Below are 16,446 nucleotides of genomic sequence, written 5' to 3' on the forward strand. Positions count from 1 at the left end.
TCCATGAAAGAAAGTTAACTTTATCTGAGTATAATTAGATTCAGGTTCTCTTTTCTTCTTCCAGAATGGACAATTGTAAAAATACTAAGGACCTACATCAACATTGCAAACAAGCTGAAGTGGTATTGCGAGTTCTGTTACGTATCCGATGCTTTTGACTTGGTTTTAGTATGGAACATCAATCATATCTGTAAGGGTAAGGTTATTAAATAATGTAAATCATATAGGATGATGAGGGATGTTAGCAGACGTCCCAACTCCCCAGAAGTCGAAACAGCACTCAAATCCCTTACAAGTGATTGCTGTTATATAAAACCAGCAATTCTTCAGAATACCATCACCAGATCTGGCTTTCTAGTGCCATAAAATAAACTAAGAATTTCCTGTTTCTTTAGGACACGAAGAAGGCCTGAAGACTTTATTTTCCTTTTGACATAGCATCTGTAATACAAGCGAGCATGTTAGGTACTCACATAACATACAGCTTTACACCTGGACATTTCATGATACAGAAGACATTGTTCCAGAAACTAAGGAAAAAATGGAAAAGTGTTAATCCAGATGTTTGGTAACAGGATGCTTCTTACAATAGAAGCTGACACTTGGTAAAACCCAGCATTTTCAAAACTAGTAAAACTAAACCTCAAGTAAGCAATGACTTAGAGCAGGAAGTTACCCTGTCAAGGCTTAGAGAATAGGTTTCATCAATTACCTTGTCACAAACTGAAGCTACTCTCACTTACACAGCTTTCATCACTGACTTTCAAGAACAAGCGTCTTTGAGCAGTATCAGAAGTAGTCTACGTTTTATTCTATGTATTGAAACTCTGGTGCTTGCTTCAAGGTGGGGTAAATTAAACCATTGTTCAAAACCAGACCAATCCAATATAAATTAATATCAGCTATACATGCTGTAAGTTTGGTTGTTTTTTTTTTTAAAACAAAAAATTCCACACTTCTTGAATAACAGTAAGATATGTTAAAATAACCAGTCAGACTTCATTCAAATGAATTAGACAACTTTTACTAAATGAAAAAACCTACATTTAAAATATGCATTTAAAACAAAATGGAATTAGAAAAGAGACTTAAATCCATTTTAAAGAACTTGCTCACTGTGTCAGAAATCAATATATCTCTTGCATTATATAATGTGCCAGTTCCTAAAACGTAAGTTACCAGAATCCTCAATTTTACATTTTCAAAGACAATACTGAAGAGTTTTACATCTACTGATGCACGTTTAGAATGGTATAAATCTGAAGCCTTCCCCCAAAGAATCTTACAAATTTGACAATATTCAATAAAAGCTTTTGTAGTTATGTCCAGTAAGTATTGCATCCTAAAGCATCACAAATCTGTGCCTTTCATTTATCCTACTATAAATTTTATATCTTCTCTATGTCTTGCCATTTGCCAATGTTAATTCTTTTAAGAAAGGAGAGAATTGAAAAGAAATACTGCATAACTCTTGATCATGTACAGAAATTATTGCTACTATAGTACACTACAAAGCAGAAGTCTATACAATAGTATATGAAATTTGATCATGAAAATCCAAAGGATATAATCTTTAGTGACATAAGCCTTATAATCATGTTGGACATTCCTATAGCATTTTCAGCTCACCACTCGTCAGTTAGCCTATTGTCCATTGATGAACATCCATTTAAACACACCCTTTTATGAAAAAGAATGTCAGCTTTCAAAGGCTTTGCTAATAAGGATCTTCATGTTCTGTGGAACTATGTAAGATGAATTTTGATGCAGGTAGGGAGTTACCTGGAAGCTAAGCATGCCAAAGGTGTTTCATGCTAATAAAACTAAAGCCAAGGTACCACATAATCAAGTTACCAACTAATAGGCAATACCATTTTTGTCCTAAGTTAAATGAAGTGCCATAGCACAGTGTAACGTCAATAATTTAAAATAGTGTAGTGCACAAATTCATTGTGTGGCAGTTTAAGTTAAAAAGTCAAGACAGGTTTTTCTGCCTCAATTTATGTTGGCTGTCAAGCTGTCCAGTCTGGGTAATTTGGACTTAGTTTGCCTTTTAATCACTACCATACTATAACCTTTGCATTATAATGGGGCACACATTTGGGTGGCATTATGAACAATGGTGGGGGCTAGGGGGAGGATAAGAGATCAATGGCTGTTCTAAAAAGCCCCTTCCTTCTTTCAATTTCAAAGAGAGAGTCGGGAAATAAGACTAGATACCATATTTGCATCATTCTAGCTACAAAATAACCAAAGTAAAAGCAATCAAGCAACAATAAGACCACATCACACAAATGGAACATCATGCTCTCATCTGGTTTAACTATTACATCAACTTTTACCTGGGATGTTGGTCAACTTTGAAAACTGTGGTAAATGTGAATATGTAGTTGCAATAGTTTTTTCCTAATTTTTTTTTTTTACTCTATGCTGGATATTAGAACTTGGAGCTATACTTGTTACAATACAGTGTCGCACATCCTTCTACTAGAAAAAAATTAATAAAGATCCTTTACCCGTCTCTTTAAGTTAAACGTGTGACATCATAAAGGGTGTCAAATGGCTGGATGGTTTTACAGTGCACACTTATTATATACTGTAATATGGAGTTTTGTCCTTGACAGATCTGATGGTGTTTCTATATTATTCCTTTCTTCACCTCTTCTTCGGTGGATTAGCTGTGCGAGGTGGAGTGACTGGACGCCCAGAATTCAGTCCACCATACTGGTACTTGGCTTTCTTTTCAGATGGTTTCAATATCTTAGAGAAGATAAAGAAGTTCTTTTGAGTCAGTGGCAACTAAGAACATTTCAAATACTGTTAAGCCAATGTCAAATCTCATTCAAAAAAAAAACACGAGAGGTGAGGGTAGGGGGGAAAAGTCACATCACAATCCCACAAATTTTTTAATCCTACATACAACAGTAATACTACTTCTAAGTCCTTCTAGTTCTAACACTACATTGGGGTGGGAAGGGGAAAGAAAAGAGGTTGAAAACATGTCCAGGTAGGAGCAGGGATTAAAATCTGATCAGAGTAACCACACTAAAAGGGTCCCAAACAGTCCATTAGTCTGCATAATTAAGTACTCTGATCAGTAGGTATGACTAAAAAGAACCACCCAATTAAACTTTGAAATAATCATCTGAATAGAGTGAATAACTTCATATGCAGGAGTTTGGAAAAATAGCAAATCCCACACAGTTCTGTGGAGAACAGTTCGTTTGCAGTTCTAATTGTCCACAAACATCAGTCTGCTGTGCAGTCCTTTCTATAGCTCAAGTGTATTACCCTAGACTAACCATAAGCATGTCAACAAGGAGACTAACTCAGTCCATATAACCCAACACCTAAAGTAAAACTTAATGTACAAATATATCATACCTGAAAGGAACACATCAGAGTTTCATCCACACTCATCATGCCCCCTGCATTGTCAAACTCTCCACAATAATTTGGAGCTGAAAATAGGGTGACCAACTGCCTTTTAGCAAAGAATTCATATCCATCTTCAACCACCTGTCAACACCAGAGAAATCAATACAACTCACATAAAAAAGGTAAATTTTGAAGAAAAAAAGCCAGTCTTGAGGCAAACAGGACTTATATTAAAACAGGTAACAAGAACTCATCAAAAAGCTATTTTATGTCTTGGCTTTCAGACAGGACAAGGTTCGGTCATTTTGTCTTATCTGGACACCGAGTGCCAAATGACATAGCTTAGCCTGTCTGACACTTCCAATGTTCAATATGCATCAGCTTGACTATACAATATTTTCACACTTGAAGTCCAATTATGCACTGCCAGTTTAAGGATTCCCAGCATTTTATGGTTTATACACAGAATTTGGACGTTCAACCTATTAGCTCGGAGCATACTAGGTCTGGATACCACCTTCATTGCAACTCTAACCCTCAAGTTTCATTTACACTGGTGTTGATGGTACAAACCTCACGTGCAGGCTTTTTAATAATTTTGACACTCTAAAAGCAAAGCAGTTCTGCCATATTTTCTCTAAGAGCATAATTCACCTTTAAAATAGTGCAAGTAGTAAGATGCATCAGCCAAGGATGTTGCCTCTTCCCCAGAACAGAAGCCTCACATTACAATGTAGTGAAACAAGCGCACCAACTGCTCACTTTGGTCCAATCACCACGGTCTTTTAAAAGATGTTATACTTCTTTTATAAAGAACTGAAGTGACTACATGAACACAGGAAATTGGTAGCAATCTTGATCAACAGTTAAGAAATCTTAAAATCCATTCCACACACTGACTAATCTTCTCTAATGTTTTCGCAGTAAAATTGCAAGGAGAAATATTTAAGTGCTCTGATGGTATACCCAAGCCTAACAGTGACACAGAATAAAAGGCCTATTTGTTTCACAGCAGGAGAGTGCTTTTAAAATTGACTAAATAATGCTGAAATGTTATACAGGAAACAGAAACTTGATGTCCACCTAACTAGGACAATTGCTTAAAGTAACTTAAAAACTGCAAGAAGTGGTGTACTTAAGATTGAAGATGCCAAAAATCATAGAATCATTTGGGCTAGAAGGGACCTTTAGAGATCATCCAGTCCAACCCCCCTGCAGTAAGCAGGGACATCTCCAAATAGATGAGGTTACTCAAAGCCCCAAGGTCTAGTCTGACCTTGAATGCTTCCAGGGATGGGGCTTCCACCACCTCTCTGGGCAACCTGTTCCCAGTGTCTCACCACCCTCGTTGTAAAAAACTTCTTCTTTATGTCTAATCTGAATCTACCCTCTTTTAGTTTAAAACCATTACCCCTTGTCCTGTCACAGCAGACTCTGCTAAGTCTGTCCCCATCTCTCACACAGGCCCCGTTTAAGTATTGGAAGGTTGCAATGAGGCCTCCCTGAAGCCTCCTCTTCTCCAGGCTGAACCACCCCAACTCTCTCAACCTCTCCTCATAGGAGAGGTGCTCCAGCCCTCGGATCATCTTCGTGGCCCTCCTCTGGACCCTCTCCAACAGGTCTATGTCTTTCCTGTGCTCGAGGCCCCAGAGCTGGATGCAGTACTCCAGGTGGGGTCTCATGGGGGCGGAGTAGAGGGGCAGAATCACCTCCCTCAACCTGCTGGCCACGCTTCTCTTGACACGGCCCAGGATACAGTTGGCCTTCTGGGCTGCAAGGACACACTGCTGGCTCATGTTGAGCTTCTCATCAATCAGTACGCCCAAGTCCTTCTCTCTAGGGCTACTTTCAATTCCTTCATCCCCTAGCCTGTACTGATACTTGGGGCTGCCCCAACCCAGGTGCAGGACCTTGCACTTGGCTTTGTTGAACTTCATGAGGTTCTCATCGGCCCACCTCTCAAGCTTGTTTAGGTCAATAACCTTGCTTTCTGCACATTTCAGAAAGTCAAACAATCTATGCCAAAGTACTCTAGATAGCTGAACCAAAATGAAGGCAATGGTGAAAGCTTTTATGTACAGACTTGTTTGTAGCAATACTCAAAATCTATTTAGTATTTCCATGAAGTGAAGCAGAGATAGTTTAAGCCACAACTACCAGAGAACTGACTACTACTGAAATGGAAGAACTCAAACTTCAGTGTAATCTCAAATTCAAGTCACTTTGCCACTTTAAACCTGGACACTTTACCTCTGATGTTCATATACAAGTCCAACAGTAAACAGACAATACAATTGAAAGAGATGATGGGGAAATCTAGCATTAGTATTTTACTTCACTGACATGAGACACTCAGTTCAATATGAGTCAATAGAAGGACATGGCCTTATAGTCCTTTTATTAGGAAGATTTTTTTTTTTTTTAAAGAGTAACACAATGCAAAGTAAGTTTCAAATATATCCTACTGATAAGCAGCACCAAAGAGGCAGAACGTCTAGAAGGAGAGGTTTTAAGAAGCAACAGCAGCACAATTCATACCTGGTGAGCTCGACAGATCAAATCCAGATCATGACGATTCAGAAATTTACTGACCACATCAGCACCAAAAGTGAAAGAGACCCCACGATCATTTTCACCCCAACCTTGCACATCTTTGTCTGGGTCAGACCACAGCAGGTCACACAGCAAGCCTTTGAAAGATAATATAAGTGAATATGTTAGTCTTAGGAGGCATCATTCTATAATGTAAAATAGTTTTATTGTAATTACCAATTAGCAACAAATTCAGCAATACTTAAAACTATGACTCTGACCAAAGATACGGTCTGTGTAAGTCTGGAGATTTTCCCCGCCTCACCACTGATAGTACCTTGAGATGAAACAAGTCAGAGTCAAACAGTTCTCCGAAAAAGTATTTAATTGTAATATTCAGCATGTTTACAGTGAGCATTTGAAGAGTTTAAAAATATCGTAGTGGGTGCATTTTAAAAAGCAACCATCAATTTCACAGCCCTCCAAGAAAGCTTAGTTTGAAAGTTGCAGTAAATTTTAAAATCTTATGCAAGGGCATTCGTAAATACAGCAACTAAACTTGTACCACAAGCTTCTGAACATGGAACAGCTTTGATTCTTACCTTTCTTACCATATGTAAAGACTAAATCAAAATTTAAACATGGCAAAATTCTGATATATTGTTACAGGTAGCACTTTCAGTTTGTTTGGACTACTGTTGACTTTTCAAAAAGCCTCATGCCAGCCAGTCTGGAATCTAAATTAGAACAATAAACCTCTGGCATTTTAGCACTGGTCAAGATCTTTTTCTGCTGCCAACAAAAGGTCAGCTAACTCGAGTTAAAACTGGGTACTAAAAAAACTTCTCTAGATCAACTGCAATGCCTCTATACACAGAGCTTTCAAAGCGTTTTCACATGAGAAAGAACCAGGCCAATTCAACTACAACAAAAACAAAACAAAAGAGCTTTCAAAGTGTATTTCATAGTTTTCCATGGAATTGTACTTTACCCATGACAACTAACCCTTAGACATTTATATACTTAAGAGCATTGTTTCACAATCTGAAAGAGACGCCAGCAGGCTCCTTTATCTGGCGCTCAGAAGTTTGATTTACAATTACATCTGGTTATTTGCTAAACAAAATACTGAAGATGCTATTTCTTAAATAACAGATCCTTCAAGTTGTAATCAAGCACAACTAATGCCTGAAACCTACTGTGCAACTAGAACCTTTTGTATTTACATAAAGCTATCAAATAGTGCCAGTCACAGTTGTTCTCTAGCAGAGGCTAAGATTTTATTTGCTTTCAGAAGACAAGGAACAGAGCAAGTACAACTGCATTTTAGATGAAATATTTATCTAGAAATAAACTACCGAACACAGATAGCATATGACAAACCATTTATTTTACTGAAATTTAGTTCCATATTGAATAACTTGTTTTTCAAAACAGAATAGTTGCACTGCAATCCCTAATGGTTTCTTATCATGAATTTCCAACAAGTGACAGAAGTTGCTTGTCTCAGCTGCTTAGGAAGCGCTTCCTCTTCTATTCTCTTCCTGAAAATCAAATCATCTTTAGGGTTATATACAGCAATAGGCAAATCTGTCCTATAATCTTTAGGAGTGGTGTAACAGAACCCTGCAACAAGTTTCTCTAAACTATGCTGCCCAAGTAGGTTTATATTTTAACATGCAACATCTACCATTGCAATAGGTTAGGCTGACCAGGAACATACCATAACACAGCTGATATGAGGCATTCAAGATTACACAAGAGAGGGAGTTACAGTTTCCTAATAGGCAAACGGTTGGCAATGCTCACCAAAACACAGCATTTATACCTTGGCCTCACAAAATGCAAATACTTTAACAGTTACCAAAGGCAAGTGATTGAAGCTGGAATATAGAGTCAGATTTGAGCAAACAGCTTCCAAACCACCAAAATAAGAGGTCTTTAAATTGCAGTTGAGGTTGAAAAGGCATCAAGGTAGAAGAAATTTTCATAATGATTTAATCTTCTCAGCACAAGCCACATGAACATCTACCAAGAATTTCTGTAACACAAACATTCAACAAGCCACATCCTTCCACAAAGGGATAGCTTTTAAGGACCTGTAACTTTCACAGAAGTGAGACCACTTCAGTTTATTTTCATTTTTCCACACGATTTACTTCCATTCTGTAACACCGGTTGCCTTAAATAGGTCCAAAAGGCCAAGACCTTCTATGTCACTGTACCATATGCACACATGCCTCTGATGGGACATTTCATTTTACCTCTGCCGGTAAACATCCAGCTGTTGCTTCCGAAAGCAAAATTAAGACTGCAAACCACCCCGTATATCAAAAGCCTTTTTTTTTTTTAAAAAAAAAACCCGACTATACTTATTTTTAGGAGGTACTAAGAATACATATGATTTCAGTGGAGTGTCCATGGAAACCAGAACTACATTCTGCAAGGCCATTCCTGAAGTGGGGGTGGCTCAAGCAGTAGTATTAGCCTGTTGAATAGAACTACCTCTTCCAAGAGCTCTGATAAATGTAAAGATTGACTCGCTTGTACTGACATTTGGTCAAACAGTGAGTGAACAAGTAGCATAAATGGAAGAATAATATAGTAGTTTATACTACAGAAATACTCATTCACCAGTCTAGTAATGATTCTCAGCGTCAAGTTTGTATATATCAGCTTGCAGAGAAATGTTGTTTAAGAGACAGTAGATAGATTAATATTAGTCCCTGAATTACTCCTATGCATTAGCACTGAGGAAGATTACAGGAAGCAGAACTCTTCTAGTGCAAGGTTTTGCTGTAATTGTAATTTGTGTTTCAAAAGAAGGTTCTAGGTGTGGTATCTCCTCTGAAAGTCAATTTCAGATTACTGTTGAAATGAACACTTTAAAAGATATCCCACTGTACTGCTTGACAGTCTTTTCAATCCACTAGTAATAAAATTCGGAAAAAAATGGGACATTGAGGAAGATGATTAATTAAACCATTCAAAAGAATACTGCCGAGAAAGCACTGGCAATTTGCATCCAACATCTACATACAAAGTGTTAATGCATTAGGAGAAGAAAATTTCAGGACTAGCACATTGATACAAGTAATTGAATCCCAATTGCACTGAAGTAGGAACTATACTTTACAAATTTAAAGAGGAAGGAGACATGGCCTCAAGTAGAGAGAAGCCCCAATACTGTAAATAATACTCAGCAAGCTTTAAACAGTTATGTTTTTGATAGACTAAAAAGTTTGGGTATGCCTAACCAAGGCAAGAGAAAGAACTAGTTGTTTAGTTTCATTTGATCTTTCGTTAGATTTGTTTTAAGGCAAACTTGTGGATAATGTATCCTACTCTGTTATGACAAGCAATAACAACGAGGGCAATAGCCTCTAACATATCAGATAATATAGCCATGATGAGGAACAAGACTCATGCCCCACACAGATATCAATGAATACTGTACTGTGAACAAAGGTTGTGTTAAGTCACTGCATTGCCTGTACAGAAATTGATTAAACCTGTTTCATCATTAAGACTTATTTACAGTACATTCCATGTCACTCACCTGTGTCAGGAACATCTGTTGGTCTCATAATTCTCCGGATCTGCTCCATTGACTGGAGATCTGGAGACAGTCCTGTAAGTACAAGAAAACATGTGACTTATCCAAGTATGTTACCTGTAAAAAGGGTTCCAAAGAACACACAATTAGAGGTTCAAAGTCATACACCATCCATTGTTTCCACTGTAATATAAACAAAAGACAGTTTGCTGTAAGACAATTAAGTTCCTGACAGAGAATAACACAAGTGAAATTAGCAAGGGGTTTTAATTGTTTTCCTACCATCCTTTTAGCCACACAGCACAGACCTCTATAGTTAAGTATGTTCTTTTAAACAGCTTACAAGAGAACGAGTGAAGGGTAGCTAGCATTCCCATTATCTAACACAATTAAACTGGGTGCAGATTACCTTTTTTACAACCACCTTACTTTATAAAAGCTAAAGGAAAATCCCCTACCCAGCTTTAAAAAGATCACAAGCCAAAGCAGCCTGCAGGTATGACTAGGTTCATAAGGCACATCACTGTATTTCAGTGTTTTACCACATATCAGCTGAGAAGCAGGCACTGGATGCTGTAAACAAATATTAGACTGTGCAACTGCAATAGATAAGGAGCACAGAGGTGGTCATCTACTATAGCTCAGCTGCTTAGTCATTTATAAAACCATATTACCTCGATTACTCAAAAAAATCATTTATCACAAAGACACAGCTGCTCTTGCGTAGTTTTGCCATATTAACATGAAATTACAGCCAAAGCATGGAATTCCAAAGCCACCCTTTGAACAGTTTAAGTACACACTCCAGAGGTTTTCTACTTGAGGCATACAGGCATGAAAAAGAGCCCATTAGATGCTATAGCATCTTAACATGTCCTTATATAGAGGTCCTAAAGTGACTTAAATTATTTAGGCCAAAATTATCTAATTAAGAAAGTTGTAAATTTGGAAATAGAGCATGAAGACCTAACTTGTGACGAAACACATTTCATGTTAACAAGCCATATCCATTTGACTCAGTCCAGAACTTTGAACATGATAGAAGAAAACCTGTCATTGGAAAGGAGTCACCGCATGATATAATTTCAACTGACAGAGTTTGCACAGTGGCAATGTACGTGTTACAGGAACAATGACACCAATGGATCTGATATGAAGATTTGATTTCTTCAAGAATTAAGATTTTAGATCATTTTTGTTGAAGCAGTCTTATGATAAAAGCCTTCTATCCTCATCAGCTTGTTAAAGCTGCCTTCACAATATTACCTCGAGGTTGTGAAGGATGGCAGAAATCTTACATTGAACAGCATATCAAAGGAGTTTTAGTCATCTCTACTTACACAATACATGGATACTAATATAAATTCAAGCAGGTAATCAGCTTTTAAACTTTGACCAACCTACCACATTCCCTTCCCCAGATCTGATCTATTTGCAGGCAGATTACATTAACACAAAGGCATGCAGATTCTACTGTTTCTACTCAGCACCACACCCTGACATAGTAATGGACAATCTCAGTGAAAAAAGCGTAACCAGTTTGTGACCTTCTATGAGGTTACAGTTCTCAATGTTTCAGATCGCACCCAAATCATGAAGTTCTTTAAAAGAAAACATGTTATTACAAACCACATCTCAACCCTGTAACTATTCATTTTTGCACCATTTTACACCACTGTAAAATAGCAAAACCCCACAAAACTGCCTGCTTGTTTGTAGACCTCTTGGTAATCACCCAAGAGGTCTTCTTTTCCCAAATATCTTCCTAACTCCCCCTGCACAAAAAGAAATAGCTAATGTCTCAAATTCAGATCTACAGACAAAATTTGTAGATGATCAACATTAAATGAAGGAAATAAGAATGCAAACACAGGTTACTAAAGCTCACTGCAAAGCTGCTGCCACTACAGTGATTGCTGCAACCTACTGCATACTGGAAGAAAACTGAAAAGTACACAGTTGAATTAAATTGTCTTGTCACAGTGACAGCTAAGCACAAGAGAATTATCTTTCAGTATACTATCTTCTGGAATCTTAAGAGCACCCCTTCCCTAAGGGAAAACAGGAAGTGAGTTGTCATTGCTCCTGCCAGACTCATCAAATCCAGGTTCTAGATTTGAACCACTCCCTGATCAGGTGGAATTGGTAAAGTAAGAATGACGGTTACTTATTTTTATAGTGTAATCCAGGAAGCTCCTCAGGTCTCTTTGGATACTATGTAAGATTATGAAGTAGACTTCACCTTCAACATACATTTCATTGTCATTAATATCACAAGAAAAAGAGAATTCCAGAGCTTGAAACTATTACATAAATCCAGTATTCTACTAAACTAACACGACTCCCATCTCGGAGCTTAAATCCGATGTGATAAGACCAATGTGCTCCATCAACATGACACTACAACATGGACTTAATTTATAGAAACTTGGAAGTAATTTCATAAGGCCTCTAAAGATTGGAACTAGAGCGGTGTCATAGATAAGAGGACAATACTGTACTGGAATAGTTATGGAATAACCTTTAATTAAGCGAAATAAAGAGCAAAGTCAGAAGTCAGTCAAGAGGGCAGCCTTAAGAAAAGACCAAAATATGTATGAGCAATGTGGAAAGACAAGAGAAGAGAGAGAGAGGTGATGGGAAGGATACAATGAAAGATCCTTTCAGCAGCATGAACATTTGGAGACAGGGATGGTAAGAGGTTTGATTTATATTGTGAGACAGAACTCAAAACAGCAGATGCCCAGAAAAATCCAGGTAAAAAAGTTGACTCGGGATTTCAAGCTATTGTAGATAGCCTACTGGGGTAAGTTAGGTGCCTTTTGTTTTACTATGTTATGCGGTTTTGCAAAGTTTTATTATATATCCCAGAGGACAATATTTTTAAAATAAACTATGCAAAAATGCGCAATATAGTAAAAAAGGCACCTACCTTATATCTAACATGCTAGCTTCAACCTCCAGCAGAGTTGAATGGTTTGTGTTGCTGCCTCAGTGTTTACTATAGTAGTAACATCATGAAAAGGCGTTGACAGTTCATGACTTCATGGGATCTGGAATGCAGTTTGGATAGGTTTGGAGAAGAGAAGAAAAAGGGCAAAACTTATTTATGTGCTGAATGTCCACTTTAATTTATTAGGAGCACATGGCACGTTTAGTCATCTTTTCACTTTATTTCATAGTTGCTGATCAGTTGTGAGTGATAGTAATTTCAGTTACAGATTAAGCCTCTACAAGTTTAAGGGACAATTAGCATTTAATAAAGTAGTAAATACTGCTTTGCATAAGAGGATCCTTAAAGCGTACTGTGCACAAAAAAAGTTTTCCTGCTTGATTAAACAAGAAGTTAATCCCCCAATACATTTATAATAAAGCTTTAAATTTTTTTTCCTTGAAAACAGCCTTCTAGGCTTCTTGCTTATAACTCAGGTCTCAAGTGCATGTACATACAAAACTATCAGTTTTGTCATAGAACAGCATTCTACTCTACCTGCTAAGCTTCCTTGATTAACTTCTACCACCCACCTAAACTTAATTGTTTGCCTGAAACACCACAGTATTTTGTCACCATTCATTCTCTACTGTTTCCCAAAAAGTATAATGATAGTAAAATAATAATTCCTTTGCCAGCTTTTTTGATAACAAATTTATTACATAGTTTTAGCCACTAATAACTGGCTACGTCGGTGCAGAAGTGATTTTGTATCTCATATTCTTAAAATTATGAGATCTAGCTCATAAGATAGGTACCAGCTCTTAAAAAAAAAGAAAAAAAGACACCACACTAATTGAGAACAAGATGAAAAGATAAACTCTGAGAAAACAAGCACTTTCTTTAACATGTCAACACTACCTGGAGACTGGCAGGCTCAACTGTCTATCATTGCATTAGTTCTGTATTTACAGAGACATGCCAATACCTCAGAGTATATTATGCGTAAGACTGACAGCTTATACCAGCAGCCACTGAAGGCAGCAGCTTTCAATACAAGGATGCAAGAAGAGCCAGGATCATTTTTACAGCACATTCCATACAGGTAAAGCTCTGGCAGATATACCTGTAATTAATAAAGGCAGGATGGCAGCCATCAACACAACCTCAAAAGTCTGGAAGAGTCTGCTCAGGAATTTTGGGTCCATGCTATTTCTAATTCCAAATGGAGCTGTTCAATCAAACTAGAGGTTTCTGCAGTGCTCTCACTTCCACTAATCTCTAATTATCTCACTGACAATGCAGGTGTGACACCTACCACATCACCTCTGGATCACTGGGTGCAAGGCATCAAGCTGCTTATTAATGGAGGCAGTTACAAAGACAGCTGCAAAAAGGCAGGATGGTTCTTACTACAAGTAATTTGAAGTTGTTGTCAATTCTTTGCCTCTACAAGGTCCTGAAAACCTATAAGCATCATTGCCTGTAAAAACATGGGGAGTCCCCTCCTACAAAGAAGAGTGCCCAAGTAAGTTCTAATATTCAGATAAGTCACAAGCTTCAGTCAGATCAACACCAACCACTTTTTTCACTACAAGAACAGGGCAGCAGGTGCCCATAGAACACAGATTTTCCAATAGCAAAGGTTTTATGGAGTCAGAGCAAGCCATGGTTGACCTGCTCTAATGTTAACAAATGTCTGTCTTCAAGCAGCAGGCTTGACTATGTGACCTCAGAGGTCCCTTTTACCAACATCTTATGAAACTGGCTAAAGAGACCAAGACCATAGAGCTGAGGCTACCTGTGAAAATTATTCTTTCACTTCACTGCTAGGGATGCCAGTGTTAGCTAAGGCTGCACTGAGAGATGATAACAGTAACAAGTTGTGGGAAATTAGGCAAGAATTGTAGCATTCAGTATCCTTCAGAGATGGACGACAATACTTATAGACACACTTGCCCCTCAGGCACAGAGGGCCATGTGCATCAGGTAAGAATGACATCTATCCGCTGCCAGGTGCAAAGAAAAGCACAAGGCATAACAGTGACCTTTACAGACAATAAGGTTAAACATCTCCAGCTAAGTATCAGGTATGCACATCCACACTCCATTTGGTATAGCATTAACCCAAAGATCAGTTTAGACAGACTTTACAAGCAGTCAGCAGCTTACCTCCATGACAACAGAAGATCTTCTCATCCACAATGGCTGCAATAGGCAGACAATTAAAACAGTCCGTGAAGGTCTTCCACAGCTTAATGTTAAATCTCCGCTTGCCTAGAAGAACAGTGTGTGACATTAGGAAGAGAAGGCTGTTTTCTTAAAGCCAACCTGATAAAAAATGTTAGCAAACCGTCTTATAGGGCTTTATTTGTTAGTATACTTAGATTTCAATCTCCTTCAACAGCATTCCAAGGATAGCAGAAGGGCAAATAATAATTCTCTAGAATGCCTTTAGCCTCGGTTTGAAATGTAGTTTTAGAAAATTTCAAAGCAGGTTTACAGAATATTGAAGTCCTTGCAGTACAAGAGTCACTACTAGAAGTGTCTCAAAAACACAACATTAGTCTGCTACAGTCTTTCAAAAGAAATAGGTTTTGCTTACATTCATCATAAAATCCATAGATCCGATTGATGCTAGCACACTCATGATTTCCTCTTAAGAGAAAGAAGTTTTCCGGGTACTTGATTTTATATGCCAGTAATAGGCAAATTGTTTCCAGAGACTGTTTGCCTCTGTCTACATAATCTCCAAGGAAAAGATAATTAGCTTCTGGTGGGAATCCTCCATATTCAAATAATCGAAGCAAGTCTGTATACTGACCATGAATATCACCTGAATAAGAAAATGTATACCAAAGATTAGTGCAACAACACAAAGAGTACACAAATCAAGAACTTAAATCAGCTAATCACTTTTTATTAATTGATCTTAAAAAAGCATTAATATTTCCTTTAAAAACAGACTGGCAATAGGTATCAGAAAGGTGAGAACCACGTTAATATTACCAACTGAAGTGCTCACTAAATGTAAATAACCCATAGCATTTGCAGAACTGCTATATCAGTTATGAAGCCAATCTGAAAACCAGAAGCTACAGAATTCTTCACAATTAAGCATATGCTTTGTAACCAAGCTCTAATTTGTTCAAATTAAAACAAGGTCAGAAAGACAATGTCTCATTGAACAGTTACATGGCCAGGAAGTCAATGAATTAAGAAAAAGTTAAGTTACATTATTTACTACAAAAACAGATCAGAAAAGAATCTAGATAGACTGGAGAGAAACTGAACGTTGTGCTGGCAGAGAGCACTTACTTCAAAGGTTGACTGCTTGTCCTCCCATAACATTGCTGTACTAAGACTCCCGTTCCCCACCATTTAGGGTAACTCCTCCTTTTATGCAATTATTCATATAAAAACAGCACAGAGACTCAAAAGACTGATACCCCTTACAAGACATTCAATCCTGCAGGTACATCTTAGGAAAAATAACTGTCACATTACTCATCACACTGCCAGTTTTAAAATTAAGCAGGCTTTCCATGAAACAGCTGTGTGGCTACTACACCACCACAGCATATATTATCAGACTAGCCAAAGCTAACTATCTGTGTGCTGCCCATAAGGTCAAATAAGATACCAAAGCTGCTCTACAGGAACTTGTAGAATACACACGATGCATTCCAGCTGACTCTAGAATTCACTACCAAAGTGACTGAACGCAAAAAAACTATGCAAGAAGCCTTCACTACAAGCTGTAAGCTGTTTAAATTTAGTATTTCCTGGTCCCTTACACTAAGCATTCCATAAACGCAATTTCACTTTTGCTGCTTGTTCAGTGGCAAAATCCTGACTTTAAGCACAGCTATTCTTCAGTACAGCGCTAGCTACCATGGCCTTAAAAAGCAAAAAAACTCACACATCTCTACAACCTTTCCCGTAATCTTAAAAAAGAACAAAGGTTTCCAAACCTGTATGCTTTCCAGGTCAATTCTCAAAGCATACAGTGGTAAGAGGAGTACATAGCTATATTCCTCTTCACTCT

The 16,446-nt window shown here is 37.7% G+C and overlaps 1 protein-coding gene across 1 annotated transcript in view; it reads right to left on the bottom strand.

Moving 5' to 3' along the window:
- Positions 1–1,002: 1,002 nt before the first annotated feature.
- The window catches only part of PPP1CB (protein phosphatase 1, catalytic subunit, beta isozyme), a 17,813-nt gene continuing 2,369 nt past the window's right edge, over positions 1,003–16,446 (bottom strand). Inside the window, exons 2-7 of the mRNA XM_009703813.1 lie at positions 15,004–15,234; positions 14,571–14,675; positions 9,470–9,541; positions 5,917–6,068; positions 3,385–3,519; positions 1,003–2,760 (exon numbers count right to left, since the gene is read on the bottom strand). Coding sequence (XP_009702115.1) covers positions 2,656–2,760; positions 3,385–3,519; positions 5,917–6,068; positions 9,470–9,541; positions 14,571–14,675; positions 15,004–15,234 — 800 coding nt within the window. The 3' untranslated portion in view covers positions 1,003–2,655. The remainder of the gene's footprint in view (positions 2,761–3,384; positions 3,520–5,916; positions 6,069–9,469; positions 9,542–14,570; positions 14,676–15,003; positions 15,235–16,446) is intronic.

Source organism: Cariama cristata, unplaced genomic scaffold (genome assembly GCF_000690535.1).
Source record: "Cariama cristata isolate BGI_N322 unplaced genomic scaffold, ASM69053v1 scaffold4937, whole genome shotgun sequence".
NCBI classification, from domain to species: domain Eukaryota; kingdom Metazoa; phylum Chordata; class Aves; order Cariamiformes; family Cariamidae; genus Cariama; species Cariama cristata.